We start from the raw sequence: 15982 nt of genomic DNA, 5'->3' as shown, positions 1-15982 counted from the left end.
AGAGAGCTTAGCTAAACCTGAAAGCTTATGTTTTATATTAAAAGAAAGTAATTCTCATTCTAGACAGTAGATGCTGGCTAGGAATGTGCACCCAGCATTGCTTAGTGTCTTGAATTGTTTTTCCAAAGAAGGTAGAAATGTGGGATTTTTGTCTGCCTTCTGAAAAGCATTCCGAAGGGTGAACAACATAAATCTGTGGATTGTGAATCCGAAGCTCTAAAATGACGTATGAAGCTCATACCACAGCTAAGAGACCTTTGTTGCCAGCAACGGAAGCCCTGTTAGAACACTCTTGAGAATCCCAATTGGGCCTACAATAAGAGTCCCGCTGTGGCAGAGATGTTGCCCTCCACCTGGCTATAACAGGCCATTGTCATTGTTAGCTTTGTGAGTGGGCCTTGCCTATTGGTGACTATGCTCCTTGATGTTAGGGGGTCTTTTCATGTGGACTTGGTACCACTATGGATGAATAAATGCACTTTCCAGAGAGGAATTCACATGCTAGCAGTGGATAGGTGCTCCACACAGGTGTGGCTGTTTAAGGAGTCCATGTACCTTGCAAAGGCGATGCTGCCTGAAGGTAATGAGGAGAAAGAGAATTGAACCGGTGGAGAAGGGGCCCATTGGGATGATGACTGCCCACTCCTTTTCTATCTGTCAAGGCTACATAGACTTGGGGCTTAATGTTTCCCTATTTTTCAATATCATTTTACATTTTTATTAGGCATATTGATTACATGTAATCATGGTCTCACCAGGACATTTTCACACATATATTTAGTGTGTATTGATCATGGTCACCCTTTAGCCCCTCTCACATTTTCTCCACTCACCCTAATCCCATTCTGCTTCCCAATGAGGCCCCTTGTCTGCTTTCTTGTTTTTGCTTTTAGTTTTGATGCTTCAAAGAGTTTGGTAGGGGCTGTTTACAGGACCTTGGGGACCTTGCCAGTGGCTATGCCCCTGAAGCAAATGTCTTGTCCTCCCCCACCAGCATTAGCTGCCCATAAATCTTCAGGGAGCACCAAGGTCCCTCCTCCATGACAGGAGGTTGACAGATCCAACTCATGCAGACCTAGGACTCTATCTTTTACATTTTGAAAAGGCTGGGACACACTGTAGTCTCTGTTCTGAAAATTGCCCTTGGGAGGTCATTTGGTGACCTCTTTCATAGCATGTGATCTATGTCCACTTGAAAAGCCCATCTGGAGGCCACCAGAGGTCTAAGAGAAGTTCAGTAATATGTACCCTCTACACCTGCTATTTTCTCTGCCCAGAAAGTTCTACCCTCTACCCTTCCTGTCCTCCCTCCTTCTCTACCACACTCTCTGAGAGAGGCCAACCCCATGCCTCCTTGTGCCTCTCACACGCCTTAGAAACCTCTGCAAAGGCACGTACAACATTACATTTTAATTTTCTTTTACAGGACAGTGTGCCTCGCTGGGGATAAAGTCCTCCGGGGCAGAGAACGTGTCTTAGCTTTGTCTGCATTTCTGGTACTTAACGTGATGCCTGGGTTTGGTTAAGGGCTCAGAAATGCTTACTGAAGAAATGGAAGAGTTTTTAGATAAAAGCATTGCTTAAGCTGTGGTGCCCATACTAAGCAGTAGAGAGTCTTCTGGGTCTGCTCTTGAATATTCTGACTCTGGAAGAAGAGAAGCTACTGCCAAGCCTTGCTTTAAGCCAGCCCTCTGGGTGTCTGCTGTGTGCTCAAGTCCAGGAACATCTTGGTTAAGCCATACGCTGCACTTGCTTTTGCGTTTTAGTTTTGGGCCTTACAATACCAGCATCTGGCACAAGGCTGCATTCCTACATGAAACAGGATTGTGTGTGTGTGTGTGTGTGTGTGTGTGTGTGTGTGTGTGTATGTGCACGCGCATGCCTGTACATACATATGCATATGTGTGTGATAAAAAAAGAGTGAATGGAATCTACTCTTACCCTACAAAGGCACGAAGGCAGGTGGATAGCCAGCCAGTAAACACCTGCTTTATAGATAGCCACCCCCACTTTGTCTTCGTAGGCTTGGAAGGAGACTCTGAGAGATTTGGGTCTAATCATCACCTCCTAAGTCAAGGCAGGTGAGGAATGTCCACGCAAAGACACTAGACTCTCAGGATGCTTGTGTCTGTCTCCCCTGCATCTCTTGCCCTGTATTCACCACCCTCCCCTTAGATGGCCTGTTGCTGAAACTTCTGGCAGAAACAGTTAAAACATGTCCTCTCCTTTCCTTTCTCCACCCTCTGGTGGAGGGATAACGAATAGCAAAATACATCAAAAACAAAATTGAAAGATCACATTGAAATGATAAACACTCGTTCATTTTTTGAAGTTAAAACTGAACAGGGCGTTAATTTGAGGGAACTGCTGCTTCATAGTTCAGAGAAACATGCTAAGCTGAATCTGAATGATGTATTTAACTTTATTTTCCATACCTGATGAGTTAACCCATTCTGTCCAGAACAACTCTGTCTCTCTGTCTATACAGAGTTTTACTCAGTTTAAACTGGGAGAGATGTAGATATTCCCACATTGATGGGCCAAACAGACAGAGTCACAAAGGGTTCCACCGTTTCCTGTTAAGGTAGCAGAGAGGAGTCACAATACCACCCCCCCCCCAAGGCTCTCTCATTCCCTCTGATCTTGGGACTAAAGAGCAGAAACTAAAGGTCTAATAATAAATGACTTTATTGCTTCCTGGAGAGCTTCCTCATGTCCCTTTTGGGATGGTCACAAACAAATTGAGAGCCAATGTTTCATCTTCTCTGTTGCCAATGCCCACCTTGCCTTAGAAACATTGAAAGAACAGCCAGACTCACAAAGCAGAAATGAGTAACAACCTGTTAGATATTAGAAAACAGGCATCCTGTTCAAAACCTCAGATCCACTGCCCATAATGAGCAACAGTGCCTGTGCCTTGTATCTGCCTCCCTGATAAACAGGCAGCAGCTCTCCACAAGATCAGGTCTTAGGTTGTGACGATAGCAGACCAGAAATACAACCTCTTGCCTTTGAACATTTCTTCCTCATTGTGTCCTTATTATCTTGTCTTGGCACTCAGCATTTTGACAGTAGGGAGGCAGCTAGCATATCTTTCCACCGAGTTCTGATACAGACAGTTCTCAGCCCTGTGAGTTGAGAGCACATGTACCAGCTATTTCTTCTCACTGATTTTCTTATCCTTGTTGGGCAGTGAGCCCCTTTGGGCGTTTGACCAAAGCAATGAAATTGAGTCACACACACACACACACACACACACACACACACACACACACACATACACACACACATATGCACACACACACATATATACATACATGTGCGTTTTTATTTTCTCACATATATACATACATGTGCATGTGTATTTTCTCATATAAATGGAGGTCAGAGGAAGGTGTTAGATCCCCTATGGCTGACATTAAAGTTGTGAGCCACTAGTTGTCGGTTTTGGGAACTGAATTTGGGTCTACTGCTAGAGTTGCTCCTGCTTTTAACTGCTGATCCATCTCTCCACACCCAAAAGGCATCTTCCCACTTTATCATGGATGTAAGAGATTTGGGTATTTGAGATATAATAATGTCCCACTAAATCCCTCGCCTCATAGATCGACTCCACGCCACAGGAAAAGAAACAGAGTCACCCAATAGCTAAAGACCTGCTCTGAATTGTTTTCGGTTTCTTGCTGTGATGTTCACAGACCTACAGCCCAGAGATTCAATGTTAGCTCTTTTTCTTCTATGTAGTGAGTGTGATTGTAGATTTTGACAGCAAGTTGACATGTTTCAATACTATTTAGGGCATTAGTGAGGCATACCTATGGGGATGTCTGGGGGACATCCACTGAGTGGACACAGGAAATACCAAGTGGGCAAGACCCACCATGAATGCACCTGGGGTAGTAACCTGTGAATGCACTGGAGGTGGCAACCTGAATAAAAAGAGAAAAAGAGAAAGCCAATGGAACCCTATTATCTTCCCTTCTCTGCTTCCTGATCTGCTCAAGTGTGAGCAAAAAGCCTTAGGCTCCTGTCACCGCCGGGTCTTCCCCATCGGAATGGACTGTGTCCTCACACTGAGCCAACGTTAGCCCTTCCTATATCAAGCTGCTTCATGCCAGGTATTCGTTCAGTCAACTACCATTGCAAACAATACACCAGACAAATCCTCAACCCTGGCTTTGCCAGAATGCAGAGTGGTTACTCTTTCATCGATGCAATGGACCACTCCCATGCAAGGTCACAGCTGCAGCATGAAATTGGAGTTTATCACATTCAGTGCTGCATCAGGCCACTGCCTCACCAGAACATCCTCTATTACATCAGGCACTGTAGTCAAGGCGTCCTAAGGACAGGTGGATCTATCTGTTTATTGTAGTCAACAGAAATGTGAATTTGAGGACAGACGGTGGTCAGAAGACTGCTGTTGACTTCCCTACTGACCTTGTGAAGGTTACATAGCTGCCCTACCTCACACTCTTGTCTCAAAGAGGGTGACAACAGTTTTCTGCAAATCTCCATCAAGGACTAAAATAGATAATCCCCCAAAGCAGCTAGTTCCACAAAGTCTGTAGTCAAGGATTAATGAATGACAGCAAATACCACCATCCGTGTCCATGATGCATTTAACCAGAACCCTCTGGGACATTGTAATTCCTGAAATTCATATCAGCATTATCCCATGTATGATCTCAGAGGCAGAGGAAATTCTGAATTCTTATTTGGACACTTCAAAGTCTTACCAGCAGCAATCACGAGAGGCTTCTGTAAGGGAATATGGAAGAGAGATGAAAGGCACGTCCATGCCTTCAACCATTCGTAGCTCAGCAGAGGCCATGAAGCCAATGATGGAGACCTACAGTGCGGACTCAGTCCAGCTTGGGGTGTGAAACTGTTCTCCCTCATTCTGGATGCTTACACTTTCTTGCAATGCGGTTCCACCAGAGCTTAATCCCCAGAGGGACGCTGTCTCTACCTCTGACACAGACTGACAGCTACACAACCCACCACCCAGATTTACAAGTTTCGTTCCTGTTGTTAAGGGAATTTGCCCACCACATTTGTGATATTGCTGCTCCAGATGTCCCCGATGCAGCTTCCCCTTGGCATTCTTCGGGTGAATTTTAAGGCTCTGTTTTAAGCTCCAAGGGCATCACTAAAACTGTGCAGCTTCTCAGACCCTTCTCTCCTTAACCTACAGCCCGTCTTAAGCAGATAGTCACTTCACACCTCTCTGGAAACCACTTAGCCACCACATTTCAATAATTATTATTTACTTGGCCGATAGGAGACACAATTCGAGTCTACACGTGCTTATGGAGATATGGGCACACTTCCGTTCTCCTGACTGCTAGGCAAGAAATGGCTGAGGCATGTTAACCACATTGACCTCAACTCAGGACCAGCCCTTCTCCCTCTCAGGAGTTATCTTCTATCCTTAAACTTTCTCAATCGAGAGGCCCCAGTGAAGTCGGCCAGATGCAGTCAACCCAAGACCCCACCAGGCTGGCATTTAAAACTCACTCATGGTGAAGAAATACACCCATTTCAAGAAGTAGGATCTAAAATATAGACTGTGGGGATCACTTAAAAGGATCTCTGGAAATTCCCTTGAAGGGCCTTCTCTCACGACGACAAATGACGACTGGAGTCATTTTTGCAACAACAACACCTACCCACGGGCCCTCCCATCACAGGCCTAGTGCAGAAAGACATGTCAGAAATAGCAGGCGTTACTTACAACGGTAAGTCATCTCAAAGCTGTCGCTGATGTTCACAATATCGATCTGGGGAAGCAGCTTGGGGGGCTCCGTGAGTTGTGACAAAGCAAACCTAAAAGCCGCATGTTCCTGTGATTGTTGGTTTGGAAATAACCCCCCTGTGAGGAAAGAGAAGGCAATGTCAGTCTGGGGTAGAGACACATTTCAGTTCCATCCCAGAGAGCCCTGTCCTTTCCTGTGTCAATCCAGACCAGTGGTCCTTGCTCTCACTGGTAAGGATCCAAACTGACTCAACCAGACACCCAAGCTCACACTCCGTGGATAAGCTTTTATGCCAGGGCCTGTAACACTCATCACTCTGCCCCCAACATTTGACTGTGTGCCCCTTGGCTCAGCAAAGAGCAGAGAACACAAGGGACTGTAGAGCTTTACTCTTCCTGACTTTTTTTTTCTACAAAATTCCATGAGCCTCTGTTACACACACACACACACACACACACACACACACACACACACACACACACTCATACATACACACATGAAGATTCTCCTTACATTTATCTTTCCTTATCCGGACCCCATTTGTCATTCACAGAGCCTCTAGTTACAAGGAAGTGTTGTAAAGTGTTAGAAACTGAGGCCTGGGACCCTTCTGGCTTTTCTACTTAACTGCTTGTTTGCTTTGAGACTTGGCCAGATCTGCGTGCTGTGATGCTACATAACTTGTGCATTGCCATCCAGACTTAGTATTTATTTTCTCTGAGCACTCTAGATTTTGCCTTTTATTGCTCATATTTCCAGATACCTAGGATGATCTGATTACATAAGGAGTTGTCATTGTGCTTTGCAGATGTGAGGGGTCTTAAGAGTGCCAAGATGTGCCAACTTCTTCTTGTGAATAGCACAGGGACAGTACCCGCCACGGCTTTTGTTCTGAGATACAAGGACACAAGGCTTTTCTTTGTAATAGTGTGGATGTGCAAATGGATGGAAATGAACTCCTGTAAATTGAAAGCAGCTGTTTCTAGGGGCCAGACTACAACAAATGTGTGCACAGACGTTTATCTCGGATTGGCCAGGGATCCGCAGGTCTACTAACGTAGCAGTAACTCCCTGTGCAGTGAATACGTGTTTGATGTTAGAGATCATGTGAGTAGAATCAATGACAGCCTCATGGGGGTGATAATTTCAGTCTTTGTCCGACGGGTTGTTGTGTCTCCCTTGTGTTTAAAAAGAGCAACGGTGACAAAGACTGAACATGAAATTCCTTTGGGAATGCGTGGGCCAGTGTGGGTGTGCCCACAGAAAGACCACGATGACGATGGATACACCTCAGAAACCTAGTTTCCTTGATGAGAGATCACAACCAGCGGCAAAATACAGAGAGTAGGTATGAAGAGACAGGATCGGTACCATAGGCCAGCATATGTGACTTACACACACCATTAATACCCCCATTTTAAAAAGCAAAACCAAACAAGTAAACAGAAAGCTAAAACAATTACTCTTGCTTGGGATACTCCACTCTTTCCTCCCAGGTGACCACACCCCACACTCCTCTGGCCCTGGTTCTCTCTGGAGTGAATGGAAGTGAGCAGGTGGAAGGTGGGAGGGAGCAGCTACAGGCTGGGCCACAAGGGAAGTGTTTCCCAGAGGCAGGAAGTTTGCCTGTAAGGCAGGAGCTCACATGTACACACTTCAGAATACAGCTTAACAGGTGTCAGGAAACAAAGCAAGTTACTCCACAACTACCCCAACAGTACCAGGAGCCAGGAAGCTGGAGAGGCCCCAAGAGGCTATTAAAAGCACACGTGTGCTACATATCCCAACCCCCCAGTTTCCCCCCCCCCCCTGCTAGCATAAACATTCTCACAAACAAACCACAGTAGTGGAAATGGAACTCTCCCTAGTAAGCCAGCCCTTGGTGTAGGGAGGACACAGAAAGCCAGCCTGCCAAGATGACTCAAAATACAGCAGCCTGTTTGAGGCTGGGGCACAAACAGTGCTGAGTTGCTGGTCACTCTGACCCCAAGCTCTGTTCTTAAGCTGATGTTGCTTCATTTGTCTGGCTTTTTCCCCATGGTGACAGGAATTGCAATACCTGTCCGCTCCTTCATAAACACAAGTACAGCCACTGAAGGAAGGGAAATGAGAGACAGGGAGGCATGCAGCATGTTGAAACCCACCTGCAGGCTAAAAGGATGGAGCCCGGGAATGAGAACTACTGTAGGGGGTTCATTGGGGGGGGCATTGAGGAAGGAGCCTGTGTGTGTGTGTGTGTGTGTGTGTGTGTGTGTGTGTGTGTGTGGACAGAGCACTAAAGAGGAAGGGGAAAGGGTGAGAAGAAAGGTAGGCTAGGAAGTTCCAGGATCAGGGAATGGGGGACACAGCCCAGCATGCCAGAAGGGAAGGAAGATAGCTTAGGAGTCCATAGAGCTCTGCTTAATGGGACTTCTCAGCAAAGGAAGCAACCTAGCATTCACCACTCCTTCCCGAAGAGGGGTCTCTTTCCCCTCCCCCAGTCAGACATCACTGCCATCCCCATCACTCAGGCTACATAGGCACATTTAATATATAATCACAACACACATACGCCCACCTTACATATTTATATAAATCAAGCAGTGCATCCACCTAGCCAGAGTTAACTCCTTAAGCACTCTGAACCCTGTTTCAAGCGCAGTCTGACTATATTTTTCCCTCTCTGGAACAGAAGCTCCTCCATTTCAGGCACTCATGCTTGATGCTTGGAGTGCGCGGTGTATGTGCACCTGTGTGTGCGCGCACACACAGGAGAGAGAACACTTCCCCTGTGCCCCTCGTGGCATTTGACGAGCATGAAACCCCCTTTCCCAGACTGGCGACCCAAGTCTTCCTCCCATCCTGGTTTTAGATTGCTAAGCACAACAGCTCCGACTGAGAATGGGTTGAGAAATCTCCCCTCAAAAAAAGGGGGAAAAAAAAAGAAAGAAAGAAAATCCTGGCCAGATCCCCAAAGTCCCTCCCCAGCTGCCCCTCTCACTCACCTATCTGGATATTGTTGGGGAAATTGGCACCCACAACCGCACCTAGAAAACCGGTGCAGAAAAAGGCAAAGATGTACGGCATATTCCTTTTTACATTGGCGAAAAAGAAGCCCTGGTCCAACCATAGATTTGGTCTTCCCTCCCCTCCCTTCGATTCTTCTTGATGCTCTGCCGGCTCTTTTCTTCCTGCAGTTCCTTGCTTGCTTCTTTCCTTCCTCCCTTCCTTCCGTGAGGTTTCTCTTGTTTCTCTTGGAAGGGGAGCCGAGCAGTTCAACTGCAGCGTTAACACCGACTGACAGCCAGATTAACTGAGCCGGGAGCAGCCCGTCCTCATGCTTGGAGCGCTAGCTCGCTCCCCCTCTCCCTCTGCTCTCCTCCTCTTCTCTAGCAGGCAGCCTCTCTCCTCTCTCACCCTCCCGTGTTTCTCTCTCTCTCTCTCTCTCTCTCTCTCTCTCTCTCTCTCTCTCTCTCTCTCTCTCTCTCTCTCTCTCTCCCTCACACTCTCACAGGCTGCCAGCTCTCTATGCTGATACCCAGGAGCCAGCTCTCGGAATTCCTGCATTGGCCTCCCCAACTCATCACCCCTGCCTCTCCATCCTCACCTCACTTTTTTCCCCCTGTGGGTGCAGGGGATGGAAGGGAGGAAGGATGGAAGGTGGAGGGTGCTTTCCCCAAAAGGGAGAAACCCACTGTCCCCCTCACGTCCCCCACCTTCCTCTGCTTCTCTCCCAGCCCCTCCCCCTGCCAGGGGATAAGATGCTATTGGGAATGCGGGTTCAGTTGCAAGTCAGTAGGTGGCAGGGGGTCCCCGCAATAGCCCCGGATTCACCAGCTGCTTGAACTAGGTCACTTTCTCTAGTAGTGCACGGGTTGCGCTGGATACATCTTCCACACTCCACTGGCCCAATTATTCCTACAACTAATTCCCAAGGGGGAGACCCTAGAAATCCCTCTCCAGAAATTTAAAGGGAAGACTGAGAAAGGCAGGCAGCAGTAGCGTCAGTGTAACTGGCCTCTTCTTGGACCTGGAGGCTGGCAGACCCTTCTATCTTTAGGAGAGGCACGGGTGGCCTTTTTGAAACCATAGGTATTTGAACTTGTCCCCCCCCCTCCCTTTTTCTTGCAGGGTGCAGGAATCTATAACGGCAGAGTTGTGTGGGTGGGTGAACAAGAAGATTCAGGGTACGCACACAGGGCAATTACATGAGTCATTTTGCGCTGGTTCTAGTCGGAGGATGCAGGCTGCTTTCACTTACATCTCAGATTGTTTGTGTCCAGGAAAAGCTGGGCCTCCGTGGACCCTGCTGGACTACAGCTGACTTGGAGATACCCAAGAGAGATGTGTGCACAGGATAATGGTATGGCCTGTAGGACAGCCATCAATAACAGCTGGGGATGTTTACAGTCTGAAACATCTTCCCAGAGTCATCCCTCTGTCCTCACACTCAGAAGTGACCATGGGATTCACTCATGAAGACACCCAGTGAGGCCTTGAACTTTTAAATGTTGTTGCTATATTTTTAAGTGTGTGTGTGTGTGTGTGTGTGTGTGTGTGTGTGTGTGTGTGTGAATGGCATGACAAGTGAGCAGAGGTCAGAGGACAACTTGTGGGATTTACTTCTCTTCTTCTACCCTATGGGACCAGGGATTGAACCTGGGCCATCAGGCTTAGCAGCGGGTGTATTTACTGGGCTAAGCCATCTCACTGGCTCTGGGCTTGTGGACTTAAAGGCTTTAGTTGTTGTGGATAGAGCCCCTGTCCTGAGTAAAATGCTTACATAGCCCAGAGACTTGCAGGAAAAGCAAGTTCCACTTGTTCCCTAGTAGGAAGATCCAGAAAGACTTTGGACTGGGTATTTCTTTGCTACTAGAACAAAACATTTTATCAAGAGACTCCCCACTCCTTCACCAGCACAGCACCATCACATGCTGCGATTTGGAACTTGCTCAACACAACCCGTGAAGCAGGAACAATGTGGTGGCCAGGTGTCTTGTGCTTTCTTGTGTCTTTTAATAGACTCATTCAAGTGTCCCTAACACCAGTGGTTATCCACCATTTATCCTGCAGTGAAGAACTCACTAAGCATCTCTTGGGTTAGGCTGTGTAACAAGATCTGCGGAAAGTGATTTCATTCCCAACTTCTCATAAAGAACCTATGGCCTAGTTCTTTGCTCTGTCTTCCCTTCCAGTATGGAAATCATTAGGAATGTGAACAGGTATCTGGCTTAAAGCTCATCCTTCTTTGGCCCTGGGGCAGTGAGCACTGGGCAGGGACATCTTGTGTGAGCATCAGGGAGGGAAATTTGCAAGGCCAGGCTCCAGAAAGATCACCTCTAAAGTCCTGGCCAATATTGAGAGCCTGTGATTGAATGATTCCACGATAAAATTCTTCCATGGGCTTTTACATTTTTTTTTTTTTTGTCTCTTACTATTTTGAATGGTACCTGGGGATCTTTCAAGCTCTCTGAGCTTTGTGCCTTGTAATAATAATAATTAGGCTGTCACTAAAGGCTTCATACATTGTCACCTTTCAGAAGATCTCAAAGCCCTTACAAGGATTAATTAGTAAAATCACATCACCCGCTTGGAGTTAGAAATAATTGTTTGGCTTGGGGGGTGTGATTAAAGGAGTCCAAAAGATGCATTTTTCTATGATCTTCATAAATCAAGTAATAAGAGAGAGCTTCAAGGACACACACAGTTCTATGGTCTGCCCTCGGCCCATGGTTTACTAAATACACATCTGTTCAATGGTTAGAGACACACGGAGCTGACAAATCTTAAGCTCAGACATGCAGTCCAAATCACATAGAGGTTCAATTGATCATCATATTTCTCTTCAAATTAAATGATAGAGGATTTCCTTTCTGTATCCACGCAGGACTTGGTGCTGTGGAACACAGAGAGGTCCTAGGCAGAACCTCTGCCTCATAGTAGGCGGACGTGGTGACAGCAGATGTTTTTAGCCAACTTCCATCTAACACAGGCCAGGACAAGGGCTCTGATGCAAATACCACAATAGGAAGGGGACAAGGAAGCAGCCACATGTCTGTCTACAGGACCCCAGCATGACTTCAAAGACTTAGGGAAGAAGATTTTTAGGCAGAGACTAAGCATGCTAAAGGAGAGAGAGGGAAGTCTGCTGGAGGCAGGGGAGGAGGCAGGTGCTCTGTGAGCCTGAGCCGTAGAGGACAGGGACAAGAAGCCAGCAGGGGCGAGGCTAGGGACCTGCTCCCTGGGCTATGGGTTGATAAGAAAAGGAAACAGAAACTGGTCAGGTAGGGCAGGTCCCCAAACGAGCAGTCTTATGAATGGCCTTGCCAGAAGCCAGAAATACCAGAGGAGCATTCTGTTTCCTATGTCTTTGTCATGTTCCAAAGGAACACTTCTACCTCAAGGGACTCCAGAGCTGAAACTGAAAGGGGCATTGGACACCCAGTCGGGATGACTGGGCTGACCAAATCATTGCTATCCCCACCCTTCTCCCAAGTTCTCTGTGGTAAGTCCTTTGCAAAGTCCCTGGACAGCAGGTCCGTGGTGCCCTATTTCCACGGACCACTGTTTTTCTCTCTCTCCTCTCCCTCCTTCTTAAGCTCCCACAGAAGAATCTATTTTTAAACTCTAAAATTTACGTTGGTTCATGAATTTCACTCTTCAAATTCATGTGGCAAGAACTTTCAGAAGTCCTCAGTGGATCGATCAACTTTGGTCTGTCAAGTTTGCAGAACCCTAGCTCCCTGAGAAAAGCTGCATAGTTCTCAGCAACACCTCCATATTCCTGTATCAGAGTTGTGGGGGACATCCGGGATGATAATGACAGTATCTGCTGTGTGTGTGTGTGTGTGTCTGTGTGTGTGTACATTTGTGTGCATTTGTGTATGTATGAGTGTATACATGTATATGTGTGTGCTTGTGTGTGCTTATATGTGTGTGTGCATGAGCATGATGTGTGTATGTGCATGAGCATGGTATGTGTATGTGCATGTGCATGGTGTGTGTATGTGCATGTGCATGGTGTGTGTATGTGTGTGTGCATGTGTGTATGCATGTGCGAGTGTGTGTATGTGAGTATATGTGTACATGTATGTGTGTTTATGTATGTGTATTTACATGTATGTGTGTGTGAATGTATATGTGTGTATAGGTATAGGAAGAGACTGAGCACCTTGCAGGAGGTCTATTACTTATATACTTAGTCTAAAAAATAGGATGTTGGGCTGGAGAGATGGCTCAGCGGTTAAGAGCACCCGACTACTCTTCCAGAGGTCCTGAGTTCAATTCCCAGCGACCACATGGTGGCTCATGACCATCTGTAAAGAGATCCAATGCCTTCTTCTGGTGTATCTGAAGATAGCTACAGTGTATTTATATATAATAAATGAATAAATCTTTAAAAAAAATAGGATGTTATATCACATGGATCCGTCCCCCTAAATCACCCTTTCCTGTGCCATCTTCTGTCCACAGTCTCAGCCCCTACTCATTTACAATGCCAACATGTGTCTTGAAAGATGGCTTCACAGACAGCTGCAGCTAATGGTGGCCAAGCTCTACAAATACAAGACACACTATGCACAAGCTGGTAGGACTCAGGGTGGTTAGATGGCCAGCTGGAAATTGTGGACCCCAACTGGCAGTGATGTTCTCCCTGAGTGGTATTTGGCAGTATCTGGAGATATTTTTGGGCCTCACAACTGGGGAAGTGCTATTTGGCATGGACTGAAAGAAGCCAGGGATCCTGCCAAACTTTGTATAATACATAAGGCAGCCTCTATGATACGGCTTGGCTGATAGCACACACAGAACCAAGGCCAAACATATGTATGTATGTATGTGTATATGTGTGTATGTATGTATGTATGTATGTATGTATGTATTTATGTATGTATGTATATGTGTGTGTATGTGTGTGTATACCATGTTTATTCCTGTGGTAACTATATGTGTATATGTACTCCATGTGTATACCTGGTGCCAAAGGGATATAGGAGAGGGCATCAGATACCCCAGAACAGGGGTCACAGGTAGTTGTGGGTCATGACATGGGTGCTGGGAACTAAACTCAGATTGTCTGCAAGAGCAGCATGTGCTCTAAGCCTCTGAGTGAGCTCTCTAGCTCTTTAAATAATTTTCTATTACTATATTTATTAATTCATTGTGTATGTGCATGTATGTGGACATGAGCATGTGGTGCCGTGGTCCACAGCAGGCAAGCACAAGTTAAAGAACATCTGGGTGTTAATTTTCTCCTCCCACCATTTGGGTCTCCTGCTTCCAGCTTGAGGGTAAATATCTTAACCTGCTGAGTCATCTCCAAGTCTTAAAAAGAAAGCAAGATAACTCTATTCAGTGTGAAATGATAGCATAGATTATAGAGGGACAGACTGCCCATCAAGATTGGGAATGGCTACACAAGCGAGAGTCCTCAAGGTCCCAAGGTCCCTCTTTGAGGGGCCATGGCATCTGGCTATCAGGGACCCTGTTACAGCTTCCTAGTCCTCTGTATTACCTAGAAAGAAGGTTAGGTAAAGGATTTCACATTATAAAGTAGAATATTTGAGAATGAGTGCTCCTTGAGGTCCAGATGGAAGGGCTCCAGGATGCTGATAAGCCAGTGTGAGAGTAGTCCAAAACCAGCCGCAGGATGTCCCAGGGACAGGGTGGCACCGACTCTTCAACTGGATTATAACCTATCCTGGGACATCTTTGGCAAACCTTAACTTCTGTTGTTCTGTAGCCAAAATAGCTTTTGAATTCCTTTCTTTGGCTTTGGTTTTTCTTTGCAAAACAAAGAAATGGTGTTGGGCAGAGAACTCAAGTCCAATTGCCTTCTTGGGCCACATAGGAAAATGCATGATAGAAGCCAAGAAGAACATGAGGTAGTGGGGGCTAGGGGCGCAGGCTAGCAACCAAGTCCTGCTGGAAGTGGTTGCAGGGACCCAAGGCCTTTTTTATTGTCATAAAGAAATGCAGGTCTAGTGTGCAGATCACACACACACACACACACACACACACACACACAAAATACAGTAGAAATACAGATGGGTGGGTGGGGGGACATGGCTAAACCAGTAAAGTGCTTGCCCCACAAGCATACAGACCTGATTAAGACTCAGAGTCATATAAAATCTGGGCCCAGTGGCTTGTGTGCCTATAATCTCAGAGCTGGAAGGTAGAGAGCAGTAGGATCATGGGGACTTATTGGCTGGCCAGGCTAGATAACACATGAGCTCCTAGTTCAGTGAGAGGCCCTGCCTCAGACAATAAGGTAGAGAAGGTACCTTTGAGGAAGACACCAGTGACCTCTACTTCACAGGTACACACATATTTATAAATATGTATATATAAAGAAATGTGGATTTTGTGTGTATGTGTGTGTGTGTGTGTGTGTGTGTGTGTGTGTGTGTTTAAATATTAGCTATACCTTTTTAATCAAGGGCCAGGAAAGAATGGAGAGGTAAGATGTATGTTAAGTAGGTATCTCTGGGCTCAATCTGACCCGCAGTTCGCAGTTCGCAGAGTACCTGCAAGGAGGGTTATTACACTGCCTATTCTACATTATTTTGGGAGCCAAGTGCATTTATTATCTGGGATATGTATCTTCCTCTGGGAAGTGTTCAGTTGTAGCTCTGCCCTGGTCCACTGTGACCCACTGGGCAGTGTGAGCTTCGGTGGTATCTGGAGGACCCGTCTTCCCTCTATTTCCTGTTACCTGTAGGAGGGGTATGCAGTCTCTCCCTCCCCTTCCCAGCCTCCCTGGGGCTCAGCCTGTATCTGTAGAATGTGAGGCTGCTCTGGCTTCCACATCTTGGATTTCCAGTGTGCAACCCTTCAAGGGGCGGGGGGACACCATCCAATTTATAATCTGAGAACAAACTGCTGACAGCTAACAAATTGTCGAGGATGCAGTCAGAGAGAGGGTGCCCCTGTGGCTTTAGGAAAGCCTTGTTTTCATAGATGTTAAAAAAAATAATAGTGATAATATTTCCCATGTTTTCTAGCACATTTCATGCCGAAAGATCCCTAAATACTCCACAGACTGCGTGTCGAGAACACACCCTGCAGAATGTCACTACCCACTCTGGAGCTCTGCCAGGCTGAGCAGGGCTTGCCGTGCTTTTCTTCCTTCTTCTTCCCTCTTCTGTCTTTCCTCCCCTTCTCACAGAAATGACAGCCGTTTTATAAGTGTTCCGCGTTACTAGGTAATTATGGAGCGAGGAAAGTTCTAGAAAACACCT

The 15982-nt window shown here is 46.4% G+C and overlaps 1 protein-coding gene across 2 annotated transcripts in view; it reads right to left on the bottom strand.

Moving 5' to 3' along the window:
* Gria1 (glutamate ionotropic receptor AMPA type subunit 1) overlaps positions 1-9129 on the bottom strand; it is a 318504-nt gene extending 309375 nt beyond the window's left edge. Inside the window, exons 1-2 of one of the 2 annotated variants that reach the window (XM_087573808.1) lie at positions 8744-9129; positions 5738-5875 (exon numbers count right to left, since the gene is read on the bottom strand). In XM_087573808.1, the coding sequence (XP_087429934.1) occupies positions 5738-5875; positions 8744-8825 (220 nt within the window). In that variant the 5' untranslated portion in view covers positions 8826-9129. 2 annotated transcript variants of the gene reach the window in all.
* Positions 9130-15982: the final 6853 nt, after the last annotated feature.

The sequence above is a fragment of the Rattus norvegicus genome, chromosome 10 (assembly GCF_021556685.1).
Source record: "Rattus norvegicus strain SHRSP/BbbUtx chromosome 10, alternate assembly SHRSP_T2T, whole genome shotgun sequence".
In the NCBI taxonomy this organism is placed as follows: Eukaryota; Metazoa; Chordata; class Mammalia; order Rodentia; family Muridae; genus Rattus; species Rattus norvegicus.
The sequence above is the reverse complement of the archived record's forward strand: the minus strand, read 5'-3'. Positions and strand labels throughout refer to the sequence as shown.